Source organism: Falco naumanni, chromosome 12 (assembly GCF_017639655.2).
Source record: "Falco naumanni isolate bFalNau1 chromosome 12, bFalNau1.pat, whole genome shotgun sequence".
NCBI lineage: Eukaryota > Metazoa > Chordata > Aves > Falconiformes > Falconidae > Falco > Falco naumanni.
This window is the reverse complement of record NC_054065.1, coordinates 27358164-27373496: the sequence shown is the minus strand read 5'-3', so window position 1 is coordinate 27373496 and position 15333 is coordinate 27358164. Positions and strand designations below refer to the sequence as shown.

The following is a 15333-nucleotide window of genomic DNA, read 5'->3' as shown; positions in this document are numbered from 1 at the left end:
AAGTGCATTCAGGCTAGTGGTGGCTCAAAAGCAAGTGGAATAAATTACCCAAGAATAAATTTATGCTGGAAATACAGAAAAACTTTCTAGTACCAGAGCAGTCAGATCCTGGAAATGCTTGCTCATAGCAGTAGTGGGATCAAACAAACTGTTCTGCTTTCAAGTGGAGTTTGGTAAGTATATTGATGACGTTGCCTGAAATAGAGAACCTGTTTTAAATGACCTCACATGTCCATTCAAGCATTATGTCCTTTGAAGTCACCTGAAGCTACATTCAGAAGTACATAAGTGCCTCTTGTGCAAAGTCAAGAATTCAACGCCAATGCCAGTTAAAAAAACTCACAGAGCTTCTACACAGCCTTGTAGGCAAACAATTGACCTGCTAGCAGTCTAGCTCACGCCTGAATCTCGGGATTTGAAAAGTCTGCGTTTTCAGGCAAGATGTGATCATGTTTTCACCACTCCAACCTCACAAAAAATATCCAGGCCTTTTGATGAAACAGACTTTAAAGCACATATCTGGAACACAGTAAGTCTGAATTAATTTATTTCCACCTCCTATGCATCCTGGGAGATTCAGTCACCTAGTCAGAGTTGAGAATTTTATGAGGTAGCAAGATATCTAGAAGTTACTCACTGTGACTTGTTCTTGTGAATCTAGTTCCTATACTTTGGTAGAACTAGATGCTTTAGTTAGGATGTAAAGAAGGAATTCATCTGACAATCATCAGCTTTTTATGGGTTGTGCATTAATTATACCATGGCAGCAGAGCTTTATCAGTTCTGTAATGACCCAGTGAAGTTTCTTAGCTCAAGCACATTCCAAACGAATACATCTATACTGCTTGCAGGGTCAGTGATTTCAAGAGCAATTTAGCCACTTCCATAGTCTGGGCAATACAAACTAATGAACCATCGGGAGTTCAAATTAGCTTCTGAAGTAACCTGATTTGGCAGTCTTGTTGTGTGCTTCCGGAACCAGGAATGCTACCCTGTAAGGAGTTAAAACTACATCTGGTAAGACGCACTAGCTATGTCTGTACTTGCAAAATAAAGAATGTCAGGACTTGGGATAACTTCATCATCTACATATTGTTAGAATGACCCCAGTGTAGATTTCATGCAGGCCAGCTAGCACTCTTCCAAGCCACAACCAGGCATGATTTGGGAGTTGGCATAGTCCAAGAGCAGACAGCTTGCATGCAGCAACTGTGCTTTGCAGGCTAAAAGGATTTATTTTTGTTAATGTAGCCAGATCAAACCAGAAAGAGTCTTGGCAGTACACATTCAGTAACTCCAGCTCAGTTTGGACCTTGCCAGACATGAGATGGCTCCATTCAGCCATTGCTTCTGCACCATACTCTGAAGCAGGGTATTTTAGCATAGAGTCAGTGCTGAATGTGAGACTGCATCTCTCCTGCTGAAGTCCTGTGCCCAAAATAAAAAGTCCTCCGAGTCTAGTACAGGAACAATCTATTGGCTCTCAACAGCTAGATCAAATTTGGCAAGGTCAGTAACGAGCTAGTGCTAACAAGGCCAGCTGTAACCAAGCTGGGGTACAGAGAGGCCTATCTACACTGTTCTCTGCAGCATCTCCGGTAGCAACATACCTTATTAGCTCATTCACAATGCAAGATCCAAGTGGTCTCTGTGCATTGCACTGGTGTTAAGTCTTGATCTTACAGGCTACCCAGAGCACCAGTGGCTGCACCGCAATAGCTTGCTGACTTTGAGGGAACCAGCCCCGGTCCACCAGGTTCAGCACTGAAATACATTTAGCAGCAGTTCTGGACACTTAATGCCTTTGACCTGTCAATCAAAGAGATTAACCTAAAATATAAATAGATTGTGAGTATTTATGTAATGTGTATTTCTATATACATATAAAGATATACAGCCCATATATATGAATTTCAATGAGAATTATATGATATATATGAATTAAAAACTTTTAAATTATAAAAACCCAAACATTTTTCAATACGAACTTCATACATGACAAAAACAATTCGTATATTTGTTTCAAATTAAATTTGACAGCAGAAATAAAGCTGCAACACAGAATAACAGACCATGATTAGTTGGTCCAGTACTTTGTTATCCAGCATTGTGATGAATATAATACCTATGTTACAATCCTCCTTAATATATGTAAGCTTTTACCTTTTATTTTTTTCTTTTCCTCTTTTTCAGTCAGAGTAACCCTATTCCGTTATGTGCTTGGCATGATTAGGTCAAACCCAATGCATTTATACACATCACTATGTTATTGGTGCATCACAGCTGAAGTACAGAAATATACTGGATGTTCACCTACAGGAACAGCATATCACTAGAACAGAACACTGCAACTGCAAACTCTCTTGTTATTGTTGTTATGGGTGGAAAAAAAAAACCACTGAAGCAATTTTCAGAATATGTTGTATAGCTGTTCTTTCTAAGATGATCTTGCCGTCCAGAACAGTCATTAAGAAAGGAAATTTTGCTCCCTGGAAGACAGTACAGACTATGGTTTATAATGAATCCACTAAACCAAGCAGCATTATTCCTGGAGAGGTGAATAGTTGTGTTACTTGGCCCACCTTGTTGCATGGGAGTTTTTTTTGTGTGTGTGTTGAAAGTCATTTACTGCAACAGATTGAGAAACAGGAGATAAACACAGTTAACGCAGCTGTTCTCCCATGGTATTCTGCTTCTTCTTGCGAAGTCTCTTTCATGTACTCTGCTTCTTGGGTTCAAAGTTTTCCTCTTTGCTTTTTTTTTTTTTTTTTTTTTTTTTTTTTTAACTCATGCATCACTTGGCTCACTCGTCCTCACACCTCCAGCCTTTGTTGTTTTCGGCCTTTAACGATGATCTTTCAGTTAAGAGCTCACCAAAGTGTAGATCATGCTGAATGTAAAAGAAAGACATAATATGAAAGTATCCTTTTGAAGCATACAGAGCACTTTGATTTTTATAAACCTTTACTGTCTGTTCCTCAGGTCTGACTGTAATGGCCTGTGCTTTCCTTTGCGTTCTTTCTCTCTAAAGCATCTTAATTATGGTGTATTCAAGATGGGTATCAAAAAGCACTCAAGAAATAATAAATTCATTATCGACATCCTACTGCACCACAAGCTGTGTTTGAGCTTATTGAAGTGCAGTCTGATATCTGAATTTGAACAGTGTAGAAACAAAACCATTTTGCTTTAGTGCATTTGATTTTTAAAACTTCAACCAGCAACTCTCAGCAGGGCAGGCAAGGTTTCCCCGTGAAACTGCATTATTTTGTTTCCTCTGGAAAAAACTCCAGCAGTAGAAGAAACATAAAATACAGACACCAGCTGGAATGAATCCATGCATATTAAATGCAGTTCTGAACAGCAAAGAAATCTTAGTACATTGCCACGGCTGCATTTTACTGCATTTCTAATTCTGACAATACCCAGGAAAGCATAGCAAAATTGAATGTAATGAATACTATTTTATTTAGCACCAGGCAGTGGATTTGGATTATGGCCACATTTTAGAATGAAGCAAGCAGGGCTCAGAGGAAGCTGCACAAAGCAGAGTCCCAGCAGAAAAGACCACACTACATAGCTGACTTTGACAGAGTCTTTTACCCAACACAAAAACACAGGGTCAAAAATGCTTCTCTCTTCAGCCATGCCTTGCCATCTCTCCTTGCGCTACTAACAGAGCTTATCTAGCTTAACTGCCGTTCTTTCCACCCCCAGTCCCATGAAGAGGACTGGTGGGCAAAGGCACTCAGCCCAGACCCACAAAGCTACTGGATGTTGAACTCCTCCTCAGGTTCTCATGCCCCATCCATCTTAACATGAACTAGCCACCTACCAGCTTCTGTTTCTTCTACCCTTCTACTTTCTCCTGCTCATGTATGCAGACACAGGTACATATGCATGCACATGTGGACAGAAAACTTTGTTCTCAATAGTATTTACAAGTAATACTGAGAAACAACAACCTGCAGCAAAAACTCCTCAAGATATGGGGAACAACAGAACAGATAACGGGCCAGTAATCAAAGGAGAAATAAGATTTATTTTCTTCCATCATCATACAAACCTGCCTTACAGAGGGATTACTGCATGCAAGACTGGCTTGAAAAGGCACTCTATGCAAATAGATTATGGAAGAAGTAGAAGGAAAGCATCATAAAACAACACCTCTGTTTGAAGTGCAGTAACCCTTGTTGTCAAGTAGTTTTATGGTGTGATTACAGGGATGACTAAAAGCACAGGAATCCTGCCAAGGCATGATCCTCACATATTCTTGCTCTGGGCATTTGTGACTGCGCACTAAGGACATCTGACAGGGGCAGGTGGGACGACACACAACTGGGGTGCACATCTTCAAGAATGTACTTAAATTAGGAGTCTGGACCACACACAGGCTTACCTTGTCATGAAAGGCAGTCTGTAGGAATGACTACAGGCATAGTGCACTCCATGTTTCTACCCACCATTTACCTACCCATTTACTTATCTTGAGCATCACTACACCAGCAGATGTATTTTTCTTAAGATTCTCTTGAATCATAAGACCGTTATCATTTTTATTTGATGTAATGCCATTATTATAACATTTGTTACTTCACCCATCCTAAGAGACTATGCAGAGGAGAAAAAATTTTTTCCTTTGGTTGGCTCTGGGGTTTGGCTCAGGTCTTAGGTAAATGCTTAGTATTTTGTACTGAGGTGTCAGCAGATATAAGCATATGCTGTGGTAAGTGGGCATGCTTCCCTGAATCAAGATCAGAAGCAAGTTTTATAAAGACTAAGGAAAAAGGCAAACTGGTTCCAGTCATTCCTAAATAAATTTCACATGTCAAATGAAAAGCAGCTACTATTTCCTTAGTGAAATGACCAGACTTACCAGTACAGATAGTAGAAGAATGAAAGGAGATAGAAAGCTAGCTTACACCAGGCCTCTTTTTGACAGTAACTCAAGGTATCTGCATTCATGACTGCAGGTGGATCATATGCTAGCTCTGAACTATCTGCTGGGCAACGAAAATACCTGAAAGAGCAGGAGAAGACACCTAGAATGACTCTCTAATATTTTGTATTAAATATGTGCAGATACACATCTTCCTGATCACCAGCTCAGAAGACAACCATCTTCCATGATACAGGAGGAATTTTCCTCTCTTTTTCAAGCCTCTATTTCTGGACATTGTTAAAATCAGGATGCTAGTCTAAGACCATTCTTCTAGAACAAAGCAATTAATTAATGCAGACTTCCTGTGTTCTATTTATTCTTTAGATTAAAATGTTCCCTCTTCTTATATAGTTATTTCTGGCTCTCTAATAACTTACGTATTGTGCGTGACAATATGCAGTGGTTTGTGATTACAGAATGAAGGAGGGATTACTGGGCTCTAACTGCATCTACACAACTGATTTCAGACATTTTGAAAGGTGACAGTCTCAACCAACTGATCGTTAAGTTCCTCCAACTCTGAAAAGGTAAAAAGTCAATATGAAGTAATATAAGAGCTGGCTGACTAATGTTTTCTACATGTAGCACTGCTCAGAAAATTACCATCCAAATAATTATAATTGGAAAATCTTTTTTTCTTCTTACATAGGAGAAATTTCTAATTATTCTCAGCAGTGACTGGAGGTATGAGAAAATCCTGACAAAAGAACTTTTTTGGCAAAGAAGCTTCTGCCTCAGTTACTTTGCAATAAAAACAAAAGCAAAGCAAAAAAGAAATCCTCAACAAAATTAATGAACTGCTTTAAGATCAGCACAAATCAGATAAAATACTTATTTCTGTTGCTTTGAAATAGTAACGTAAACACTGAAGATTGCTGGGATTGCTTATAGATAGATAAATAGATAGACATATATATAACATAGATATAAAACCCTCAAACACATAACAAGCAGCAAACTTTGAAAGTATATGTTCTCACAGTAACTTTTCCTTCCTCCCTTCCAATATTAGTCGCATCCACTTAGTCTCTAATAACATTACAAGTTCTTTTACAGGGACCACAGGTGAAACCTTGCTTTATTATCTTCATTGGCATGAAGATATTACAGTATCTTCCCATGTTTTGTACAGAACTTCACACAACAAACCCAAACCTGTCTGTGGTTAAACCAGCAGAAATTATGGAGAGCATGTGGAAAATAATTGAAAAAAAGACAATCAAAAGTTCTCTCCAAAGGTTGATAACATTATTTAGAGTTTGATCATATCCACCTTGGACATAAAATACATTTTTAAAATTTTTTTTAAAAAACCTCTTAAGTCAGTACTATTGTCACACTTTTGTTGTTAACTCTTAGTAAAACAGCACCATAAAATATTATTATTTTTATTACACCCAACCAACAGGGAGAAAAGCATCTGTAGCTTTATTTAGCTTTCTAACAACTATACTGGCACTAACTTCTGAATAATACACTTTATCATATGACTGCATTACTACCAAGCTTTTGCAGAAAATAGTGCAAAAAACCTACTACTTTTTAGTTCCTGGTTCAGATAATGGGTTTGCCTTCTTTACAGATTTTTTTCTTTAAGCTATTTTGCACAGGAGATTTCTGCTACCATATGGATCTTTGTAACAAAAAGAGACCCTGACAGACAAAAATAATCTGTGCTTTTACAAACATTGTGGAAATGCAAAACTAGTGAGGACTCCAGACTGACAGCCACAAAACCTGATGTCTCTTGGTTATCTTCAGAAGCAACAGAAGGCTGATCCTCCACTAGAATGCAGAGGAAGATGCAGCAGCAGCAGCTGCTGCACTGCCTTTCCAGAAAACATCAATGCTGCTCAACAGCAGGTCTTTCATTATCAACTCTGAAAGCACCTTAGTGAATATAAACACATAGCAGAGATCCAGAGTGGAAACACTCCCCACTTTTTCATGTGGGCAGGGTGAAGACAACAGCTCTTCTACTGCAATTCCTACTCCAAGAGTTTCTAAGAGAGACTCCGCTTGCAGAAAGAAATTCTCCACTGTACAGGAAGAAAAACTTATTTTATATTGAAAAAAACCAAAGAAAAAAAAGAGCATAAAGCTGACAAAGAAGATGAGAAGCAAAATTCTGTCAGCCTGCCCAGTCTCTATTTCACAGCTCCAATGGAAAGGTTTCGTGCTAGGGCTGAATGAATAGGTCCAAGATCTTTCAGATATGAACTGCCTTACAACTCCCTATCTGTGAAGTATTTAGAGCCTCACCAAGTTCCAATTTCAGTCCAGCCTATTTAATTCTCAAGTTTTCATTCAGTTGTGGTGAGTGCATCCTGACATCCTTCAGGATATTTAAGTTAGTAACTGAAAGCCAAGTTTATATTATGTGTTTACCCATCCTAAATGTTCATGAAAAATATTTACTTTTCCTCTGGAAACATAAGTTTCAGCTGCTTCTAGGTAAAAGATACTAGCCAAAAGATATTCAGTCATACTCCTGTCACTGCACTTCATAATTCATACAACTTGCATGTGTGCTCAGCTGGCAAATAAGGCTAACAAGCAGTCAGTATATAAAAGATAGGCTTACCTCCAGAAGTGATAAAAAAGCAAAGGAACATTTAATCCCAGTGTTAGCCACTCCTGAGCGCACAAAAACATTATGCAGAAAAGACTATGGATAGAGTACTCTGGCAACACCAGCTGAAAAGAAAGGAACAGAAATAATATATGTCAGTAAAACACCCCTTTGATTTTAGTCACCTAAGCAGTTTTTCAGAAAACAAACCATCTCCGCAAGCCTCTTGTGTGTTTGCATCTGTCCCTAGACATACCTCAGTTGATAGAAGGCTTGGCTATGATCAGTGAACACAGAACGCAGTGCCAGGTTTGTTCAGGTTCTAACCATGGCTGTAGTCCAGGGGCTTGTTGAGAGGCATGGGACAAATCACTTACTGTCTTACTGCTGCTCCAGATTTCTGTCTACAAAACAAAACTGCCTCCCTCACAGAAGCACTGAGATTAAACAAACGTCTGTAAAAGACTTCTTAAAGAACTGTTTCGTTACTCATGCATTCAGAAAGGAAATAAAACTATACCTAAAGCTTCACCTCTATACTGGAGGAGCATCCTTGGAAAAATAAAAGGCTGCTTCTCTCATTTTGATATGTTATGTACACCCTAAAGAGATAAAAATCCATTATTAAGTCAGTGTTGCAGGCTAAAACCCACCAAGACAGGAAACTCACTTCCTCAGTAAATCTAAGGCTCCCCACACTACTTGTTTCAGACCCAAGATGATTCTATTAAAAAAGAAAGTGAGTGGGCAGCTGGCAGAAGCAGAAATTTATGTGATGTTGATTCAGAGTAGTTATTTCTAAAGGCATTTTGCTTTTTTCACTGTTTCCCCATTTCTTAGCTGGTTTTCTTTTCTTGTTTCCTTCCAGTTTTTCCAATGACTTCTTGGAAATCTCTCTTTCTAAAGTCAGTCATAGAAGAGACTAATTTCCAGCAGTACATATTTCTCAAAGCTAGACAATCCCATACATGGTTCTTCTGCATCCCTTGCTGCATCTTGGAGCTACATCAACCAAAGTTAAATCACAAAAAGCATTTGAAAGGCTTCTTTTGATATAAATTCATTTTCATCTGTCAAATAAATTAAGTGAACCCTATTTTTTCAAAACAATGTAGAATCTACTATACAGCTACTCCCAACGCCTACCTACTCCCATACAGCTGTGCTGCAATCAATTCTGTCTTCTTAGTTCTAGAGGTCTTTCCACCTAATGCACACCATATTTTTTAACTTTCATTTAACTGTTTCAGGTGGTGAAGTTAACACATTTGGATAACTTTGTCTACGCCTTCAACTTAAACATTCTCAAAAGCTTATCTTATGTGGGTTACAAATCATAATACAATTACATAGTTCAGATTCCAGATGGTAGTTATTTATCATTGCTGGTTTGGTGGTTTTTTTTTTTCATTTTTAGAATGTGATTTACAACATGACTATAACCTTTCCCCAAAGAATGATTCATCTTCATCAAAAATTGCAGAGAAGAAAGGTCTTCCTGATGTACATCTACCCACAAAACACTACCACACTTAAAAGCATATTACATTCATTATCACATATTTGATTTCTGATTCCAACACAATCCACGGACTTAGCAAGAACACAACCCTAGTGCCTGATCAGTAGGCTGGCTGGTAATAACGGGGAAGGAACGCCATAGTGAAAATTTATGCAAAGCTTAAAAACCAAACAAGAAAATCTGCTGTGAAGCTAGAAAGGGAACAAAGGAAGCAGTGGACTCTTGGAAACAGTCACTCTCAGTCACAGTTTCTGGTGTAAATTAAATCTAACTATACTCTTGATAGAACAACAGATGTGTCATTTATGTCTCTTCACCCTTTTCTTGGAGTGACATTTTCCCGTGGACATAAAAAAAAGGATCAGTGCTGATCACAGTTTCTAAAGAGAATTCAAGCAAAGAAGCAAACAAAGCCCAGCCTGCAAAGACAATTATAGTTTATATTCAGGCGATTTACTTAAGAGACCAAATCTAAAAGGAGGTGAGAGAATTGAAAGCATAAAGTGTAGAAAGGCACTAACAGCAAGGCTTGTGAGGAAAAGTAAACTGAATAACTAAATAACTAAAAGACAACACTACCTCAGCTCTTGGGTGCAAGAATCATCCTGCAGTTTGACACAATGTCCTCTGAAACCAATGGAAACTTTCCATCAGTTTTAGCAAACATGGGATCTAGCTCCTGGAGAGAAGGAAGCTGGCTGTGAAACAAACAATTCTTCTTGTTCCTGCTGAGGTAGTCAACTGCAATAGTAACTTCTGCCGTACAGAAAGCTGTGCAATAGGAATTAAACTAGCATCTTTAATTCATTCCCAGGAGAGCATACGAAGCTGTCAGATGGTAGACACATTAGGATACAAACAGTATACTTCTATTTTGAGCCAGGAACACCCTGATTCAGGTACAACCTCTGCTTTCTGACACAGCTCAACATGAAGTCTTGAGATGGTTACAGAACACAGAGTTGAAGGACAAAATCAGCAAAAAATGAAGGACAATTCTTTAGAGCTGCAACTTGGTCACTTTGAGAGCCAAGCTCATTAATGGCACTACAAATTTATCACCAGAAATACTACTGGCTGACATTTACTTGTGGAAAACCACAGGAAAGCCTGAAAAATAAGTCAGCTTCTACACCAAAATGCTGCAAGTCAGAAATACCTTTTGCTATTAACATAAACCAGGGAAAGAAACTACTATACCTTTCTAGCTTTTGCTCTAATATGTATAGTTACAGTAAATATCTGTATCAGTAAATATTCAAACCCCTTATTTACAATCCATCATTTGCATTTAAAATGTAAAATCTTAGGTAGATATCATACTCCTATTGTTACCATCTCACCACAAATATATAATACATCCTCATAGAAAGTATTACAAACACACATGCACATGTAGATATATTCTTCCCCTTTAATTCCAAAGAAAATACGGCAGGCTTGGCTGTGTACAGATATCTAGGTTTGGCTGAACTAAAGCATGGGAAAACAAGCACTGAAGCTAAGCACCTGTCAGCAGCTTCTTTCTGTTTATTGGAATGCAAAGACCTCTGCAGACTGCAACTGCAGAAGGGCATCTCTTGGGAAGCTCAGTCCTAAATAATTTTATTCAGTATCCAGTTTCCTAGATATATGCTGCTGCTGTTATATAAAAGATAAGCCCACCTTTTTCTGTCCGTCATTTTCTGGCTTATTCTGTTTATTATATGGATAACTCCTCCTCAAATGTAATTTTGTTTTTACAGAACATTATATAATTTTTACATAGAATGGCTCTTACAGTGTGTCTTGCCAGCGAAAATACATCACAGAAACCAAAACTGGGAAGATAATATAGCAGGAATAGTAATCTCCCAATGCTATTAAATTCTCATGCTTAGAAAATCAACTGCAACAAGTGAATCAAACTGTTCTCCCTGCCACTGAAATGTCAAAAACTTATGCTTCTTTCCAGCACTTCGCTTAGGACCAATACTCCTGAGTGCTACACAATAATAGTAATTCTCACGGAACTGTTGTTTTTTCCCCCAAAAGACACTGAGTCTACACCAGTCTCCATCTGTGCACGCCAGCCTCCTGACTGTAACCATAGATTTTACACAGTACCCAGAAATTGCCAGTCATTAAACACTCTACCTTTCCCAGGGTTTCTGAGAGCCTTCATTATACTGTTAGAGGCTGAGACAACTTCCCTTCTTAATGCCTGCCTTCTCCTCCCACAGATGGCAGGAAAAAAAAACCTGAAGTGGAGGCTGAATCTCTTCCACATAAGATAAAAGCTCTGGTGAGTGGACGTTTTCAAGTGGAAACAAGTTTTTCACCTTACAAACACACAAGCCCTTTTTATCCACCTAAAAGCAACAAGAAACTGAAAACACCATGCACGCATGGTATCACTCCAGGGCCCCAAATCAGGCCTGATCTAAGCATATGCTTGCTTTACAGCAACGGTTAAATGCTACTGCACCTACTTTCACTAAAGGATGGCTGCAGCTTGCCATTATGGTGCTCTCTGCTGCGTTTTTCCACCATATCCCTTGCACCATGCAAGCTGACCAATGTAGAATTGGTCCCCATCATAGCAGGCAAAGAAGGGATGGAGACATACCCAAGGTTCTCAGAACACAAGAGTTACTTCAATTACACTTTAAAGACCACCCTGAAAGAGCCTGCCAGAGCTAACCTGGTTTACTGGGCAGTATCAGCTGCTGAATCGTGAGACATCATGAGACCAAATGGAGATGATTACTTAATGACTCAAATTCTCCCAACTGCAAGACACAGACCACAGAAGTCAGAAGTGTAGTGCAAGCAAGTGAAAAAAAGAAAGCAGAAACACACAGAAAAATAGCAGTGCCATCTGCATTAACCCATTATGTGCATGAATCTGGAATGCTTGTACACCAAAGCAAATGGTGTATTTGCACCTGCTGTTGCACAAACCGAAGTAGGGTCAACTGTGCATAATTTAAATACAGAGAACATCTTAACATTTGCAACAGTTTTAAACATACTGCTTACATTAGCCAAATTGATTAAACACATTAAATTTACTGCTGAAATACACAAAGGTTTCCCACTTACATTTTCTAGTGTATCTTTCTAATTTACTTTAAAAGATTTGAGTTACTTGACTTCCAAAACTTCCTCTGAAAGGCTGCCCTAGAGCCCAATGCAATAATGTCACAGTAAATACACTGAGATTTTCAATCCAAATTTTCAAGTTCAATTTCCTTCAGTTCTCCTGTTAAAATTCACACTTGCTTGTGTCTCTGCAAGCTCTGTTCTCTAGTTGCTTATAGCAATCACTTAGAAACTCAGCTGCACAGTTAATCGTTATAACACAAACCTATAGCCAAAGCATTTTAAGTAATTCAAAACCATGGGATGCAAACCTCTAAAAGTATTCAGCAGTTTGCTATGCAGATGTATCAAACTAGATGAAAAGAAAACGTCTGAAAATGGATTCCAGATCATCAAAAGAACAACCCTCTGTTGGCCCTACTAAGTTCACATATACAGCTTTACATTTTATCTGTGGGAGAGCAATGGTGCATGCATGCAAGGCTCCATATTACAAACCAAGTACAGAGCACAACTAAAAGAAAGGATGTTAACATCTCTGTTTTCACCCCTCCACCTTTCTGGATCACAATGAAGCAAAGCAGCACAAAGCCACTGCTTTGTGAAGGTAATTTCATTATTCTAATGAACTATTGGAATGTCTTTAAACAGTATTAAGTGGTTGTGAACGTAAGTCACTCCACAGCACAAATATCAGACAATGAAATGAACACAAAGAACCTTATTATCATTCTCACCAAGTATTCCGTATCCATCTGTAACACAGTACCAGATCTAGTATTATAACACAGAATTTCTGGATGCTCTTTCAATCTCAACTACTAAACACGTCTATATTTAGGCCTATCGTTTCAGTTCTCATTGTCTCATTTTTGTCTTCTGCAACATGGGGGCAATTATATTCACAATCTATAGATTCCACTGGAACTAGTTTATGATTAGAACATTTCAGCTTTGTCATAATACAAATAATAACTTTAACAAGAGTGACAAAGGAAGATCAGATCTTTATGGGACATTCATCAAGAGTATCTATAAATATTTCTGTATTACAGAGCCTATGGGAGGTCATAACAGCCACCAGGTAAAGAGGTTATGAAACAGATTTACAAAAAGACCTCTCCACTGTAAGGCCTGCAGGGCACCAGCACAATCCAAAAAGCACCCCGTTCTTGGAAGGCACTTCATTAAGGCAGATGTGCTGTGCTCTTACAAGTATATCTCCTCTGCGAACTGTTCCTTTCCACTCAGCAGGGATCAGGAGATATCTTCACAACGTTTCTTTTTTTAACATTAATTCAGAACCACTAAGAGAGGCTAGGTTAGCAGCCCTGGAGTGCGGACTTCTCTAGTTTTCACAACACTGACACGAAACTGGGTAAGAAATACTTTCTTGCCCTACTTCACTGTTGTGTTTCAGACACAACCAGCCAGGACGCCCCATAGCTGGGTTACTCCAATAGCTCATGGCATCTTTGTGCGCTCACCCCAAACCGGTGAGAATGACAACTAGTACCACAGCTGTTCGTTAGGATCTAGAAAACCAGCCCCCCATTTCACAGGCAGGTCTATGAATGCAGAAATCTCAATAATCATTAAAATGAAGTTCAGCCATCTGCATAGCACAGGAAGGGCCCTCAGGCCTTCTCCCGGGGGTCTGTCTAAGACTGACAGCTCCACAAATGCTGAAAACTAAGTGTTCACTACAGGGTTGTTTCCGTGTCTGGTGCGTAAAGACTCAGTCTGATGAAGCAGATTTGGTACAGTGCAGACATGGTAAAGACAATCCCTGCCCTGCTATTCTAACAGCTTTATTGAAAACATCAGCATCTAAATGCAAGGTAGGACACTGAACTTCCAGCAGAAGCAATTTTGATCCATATAACAGGTATGATGTAAAATCACTGCAGTATTTTTAGGTATTATATTGCTTTTTGTAATTGCATAGTGGCTTTATAAGGTCTGATCCTGACTTACATCTACAATGAACATTCTGCTAAACATAACAGTGACATTTGATTTAACCCCTATTTCTTTAGTTTTATTAAAATGCAAATATTTACTTTATCGCGTACCAAATTAAAGCAAATACAGTCCATTAGCAAGTCAAATTTTGCCAATATCTTCAACAGAGCTCTGAGGAACAGATGCATAAATTACATTACCCCAAGCAGCTGAGAAGTACACTGCTCTCAAGAGTACATTACAGGCAACAGTTACTCATTTACATTTTTGCTGCATCTTCACTTCAGCCTTATTCTGCTGTTACTTGTGATATTCTGATACCAAAAGGACATATGTTAACATATCCTCCACAACAGTACTGGAAGAAGTTGAACTGTAAAACAAAGCAATAGGTCATCTATTATAGGGTGATACTTTTTTGCCTCTTTGATTATTGACATATAAACATTTAGAAGATGAGATTAACAGCAAAAAACAGTCAGTTAACCTGAAATAGTTTTGTATGTAAATATTTCCATGAGTAGTAATATTATGAGTAACCATATGTACCTTCCTTCAAAGGATATTACAATTTCCATCAGGCATCACACTGGCAAATCTTACTTCCTCCCTGAAGTAGAAGGGGGGTAAGGACCAAACTGTGACCAAGTCACAAGTTTGAACTCTTCACTCTTGCACTAGTTTTGTAACTTTTCCTCTTACAAGCGCCCCCTGCTTTGAACACCTGTGCAGGCACAGCAGGATATTTCTTTTCATTATCCTTAGGTAAGCACCCAGACAGCCTTAGGTAACGACTGCTAAAAATAACAATTGTTATGTTCTAACTTTTGAAAAGTGCTGAATTCAGGAACTTGTAAATTTGACTAAAAATAGTGCTGGAACAATGCACACAATAAATGAGCGTCAGTAGTGAATGAATTGCCTGCCAGAAATACTATACTTCCCCTAAGTTCTTAAGTCCTCTGTTAAGATCATATTTCCAGATATGGTACTGTATACAAGGAAAGGACAAAAGGGTTTATGTTCACTATTTTGATTGCAATAGTAATAACTTTCTATTAAATATGAAGCAAATATATTTACAATAAAATAAAAAGTGTGAAGAAGAGATGCACTTCCTCTAGTTAAGCAACATCTATGGGATTATTTGTGCAGAAAGTATAAATACTGCCAGATCTTTGGTCCTAATTCTACTGTCAGTTCCACAAAATATCTGCACTGCCAAGTTCCAATCTTTCTGATGAAATT

At 38.5% G+C, this 15333-nt stretch overlaps 1 protein-coding gene across 1 annotated transcript in view; it reads right to left on the bottom strand.

Annotated features, from left to right (window-relative positions):
• Nucleotides 1–2734: 2734 nt before the first annotated feature.
• CNIH3 (cornichon family AMPA receptor auxiliary protein 3) overlaps nt 2735–15333 on the bottom strand; it is a 46110-nt gene continuing 33511 nt past the window's right edge. Inside the window, exons 4-6 of the mRNA XM_040612400.1 lie at nt 7527–7639; nt 4877–5020; nt 2735–2890 (exon numbers count right to left, since the gene is read on the bottom strand). Of these exons, the coding sequence (XP_040468334.1) occupies nt 2863–2890; nt 4877–5020; nt 7527–7639 (285 nt within the window). The 3' untranslated portion in view covers nt 2735–2862. The remainder of the gene's footprint in view (nt 2891–4876; nt 5021–7526; nt 7640–15333) is intronic.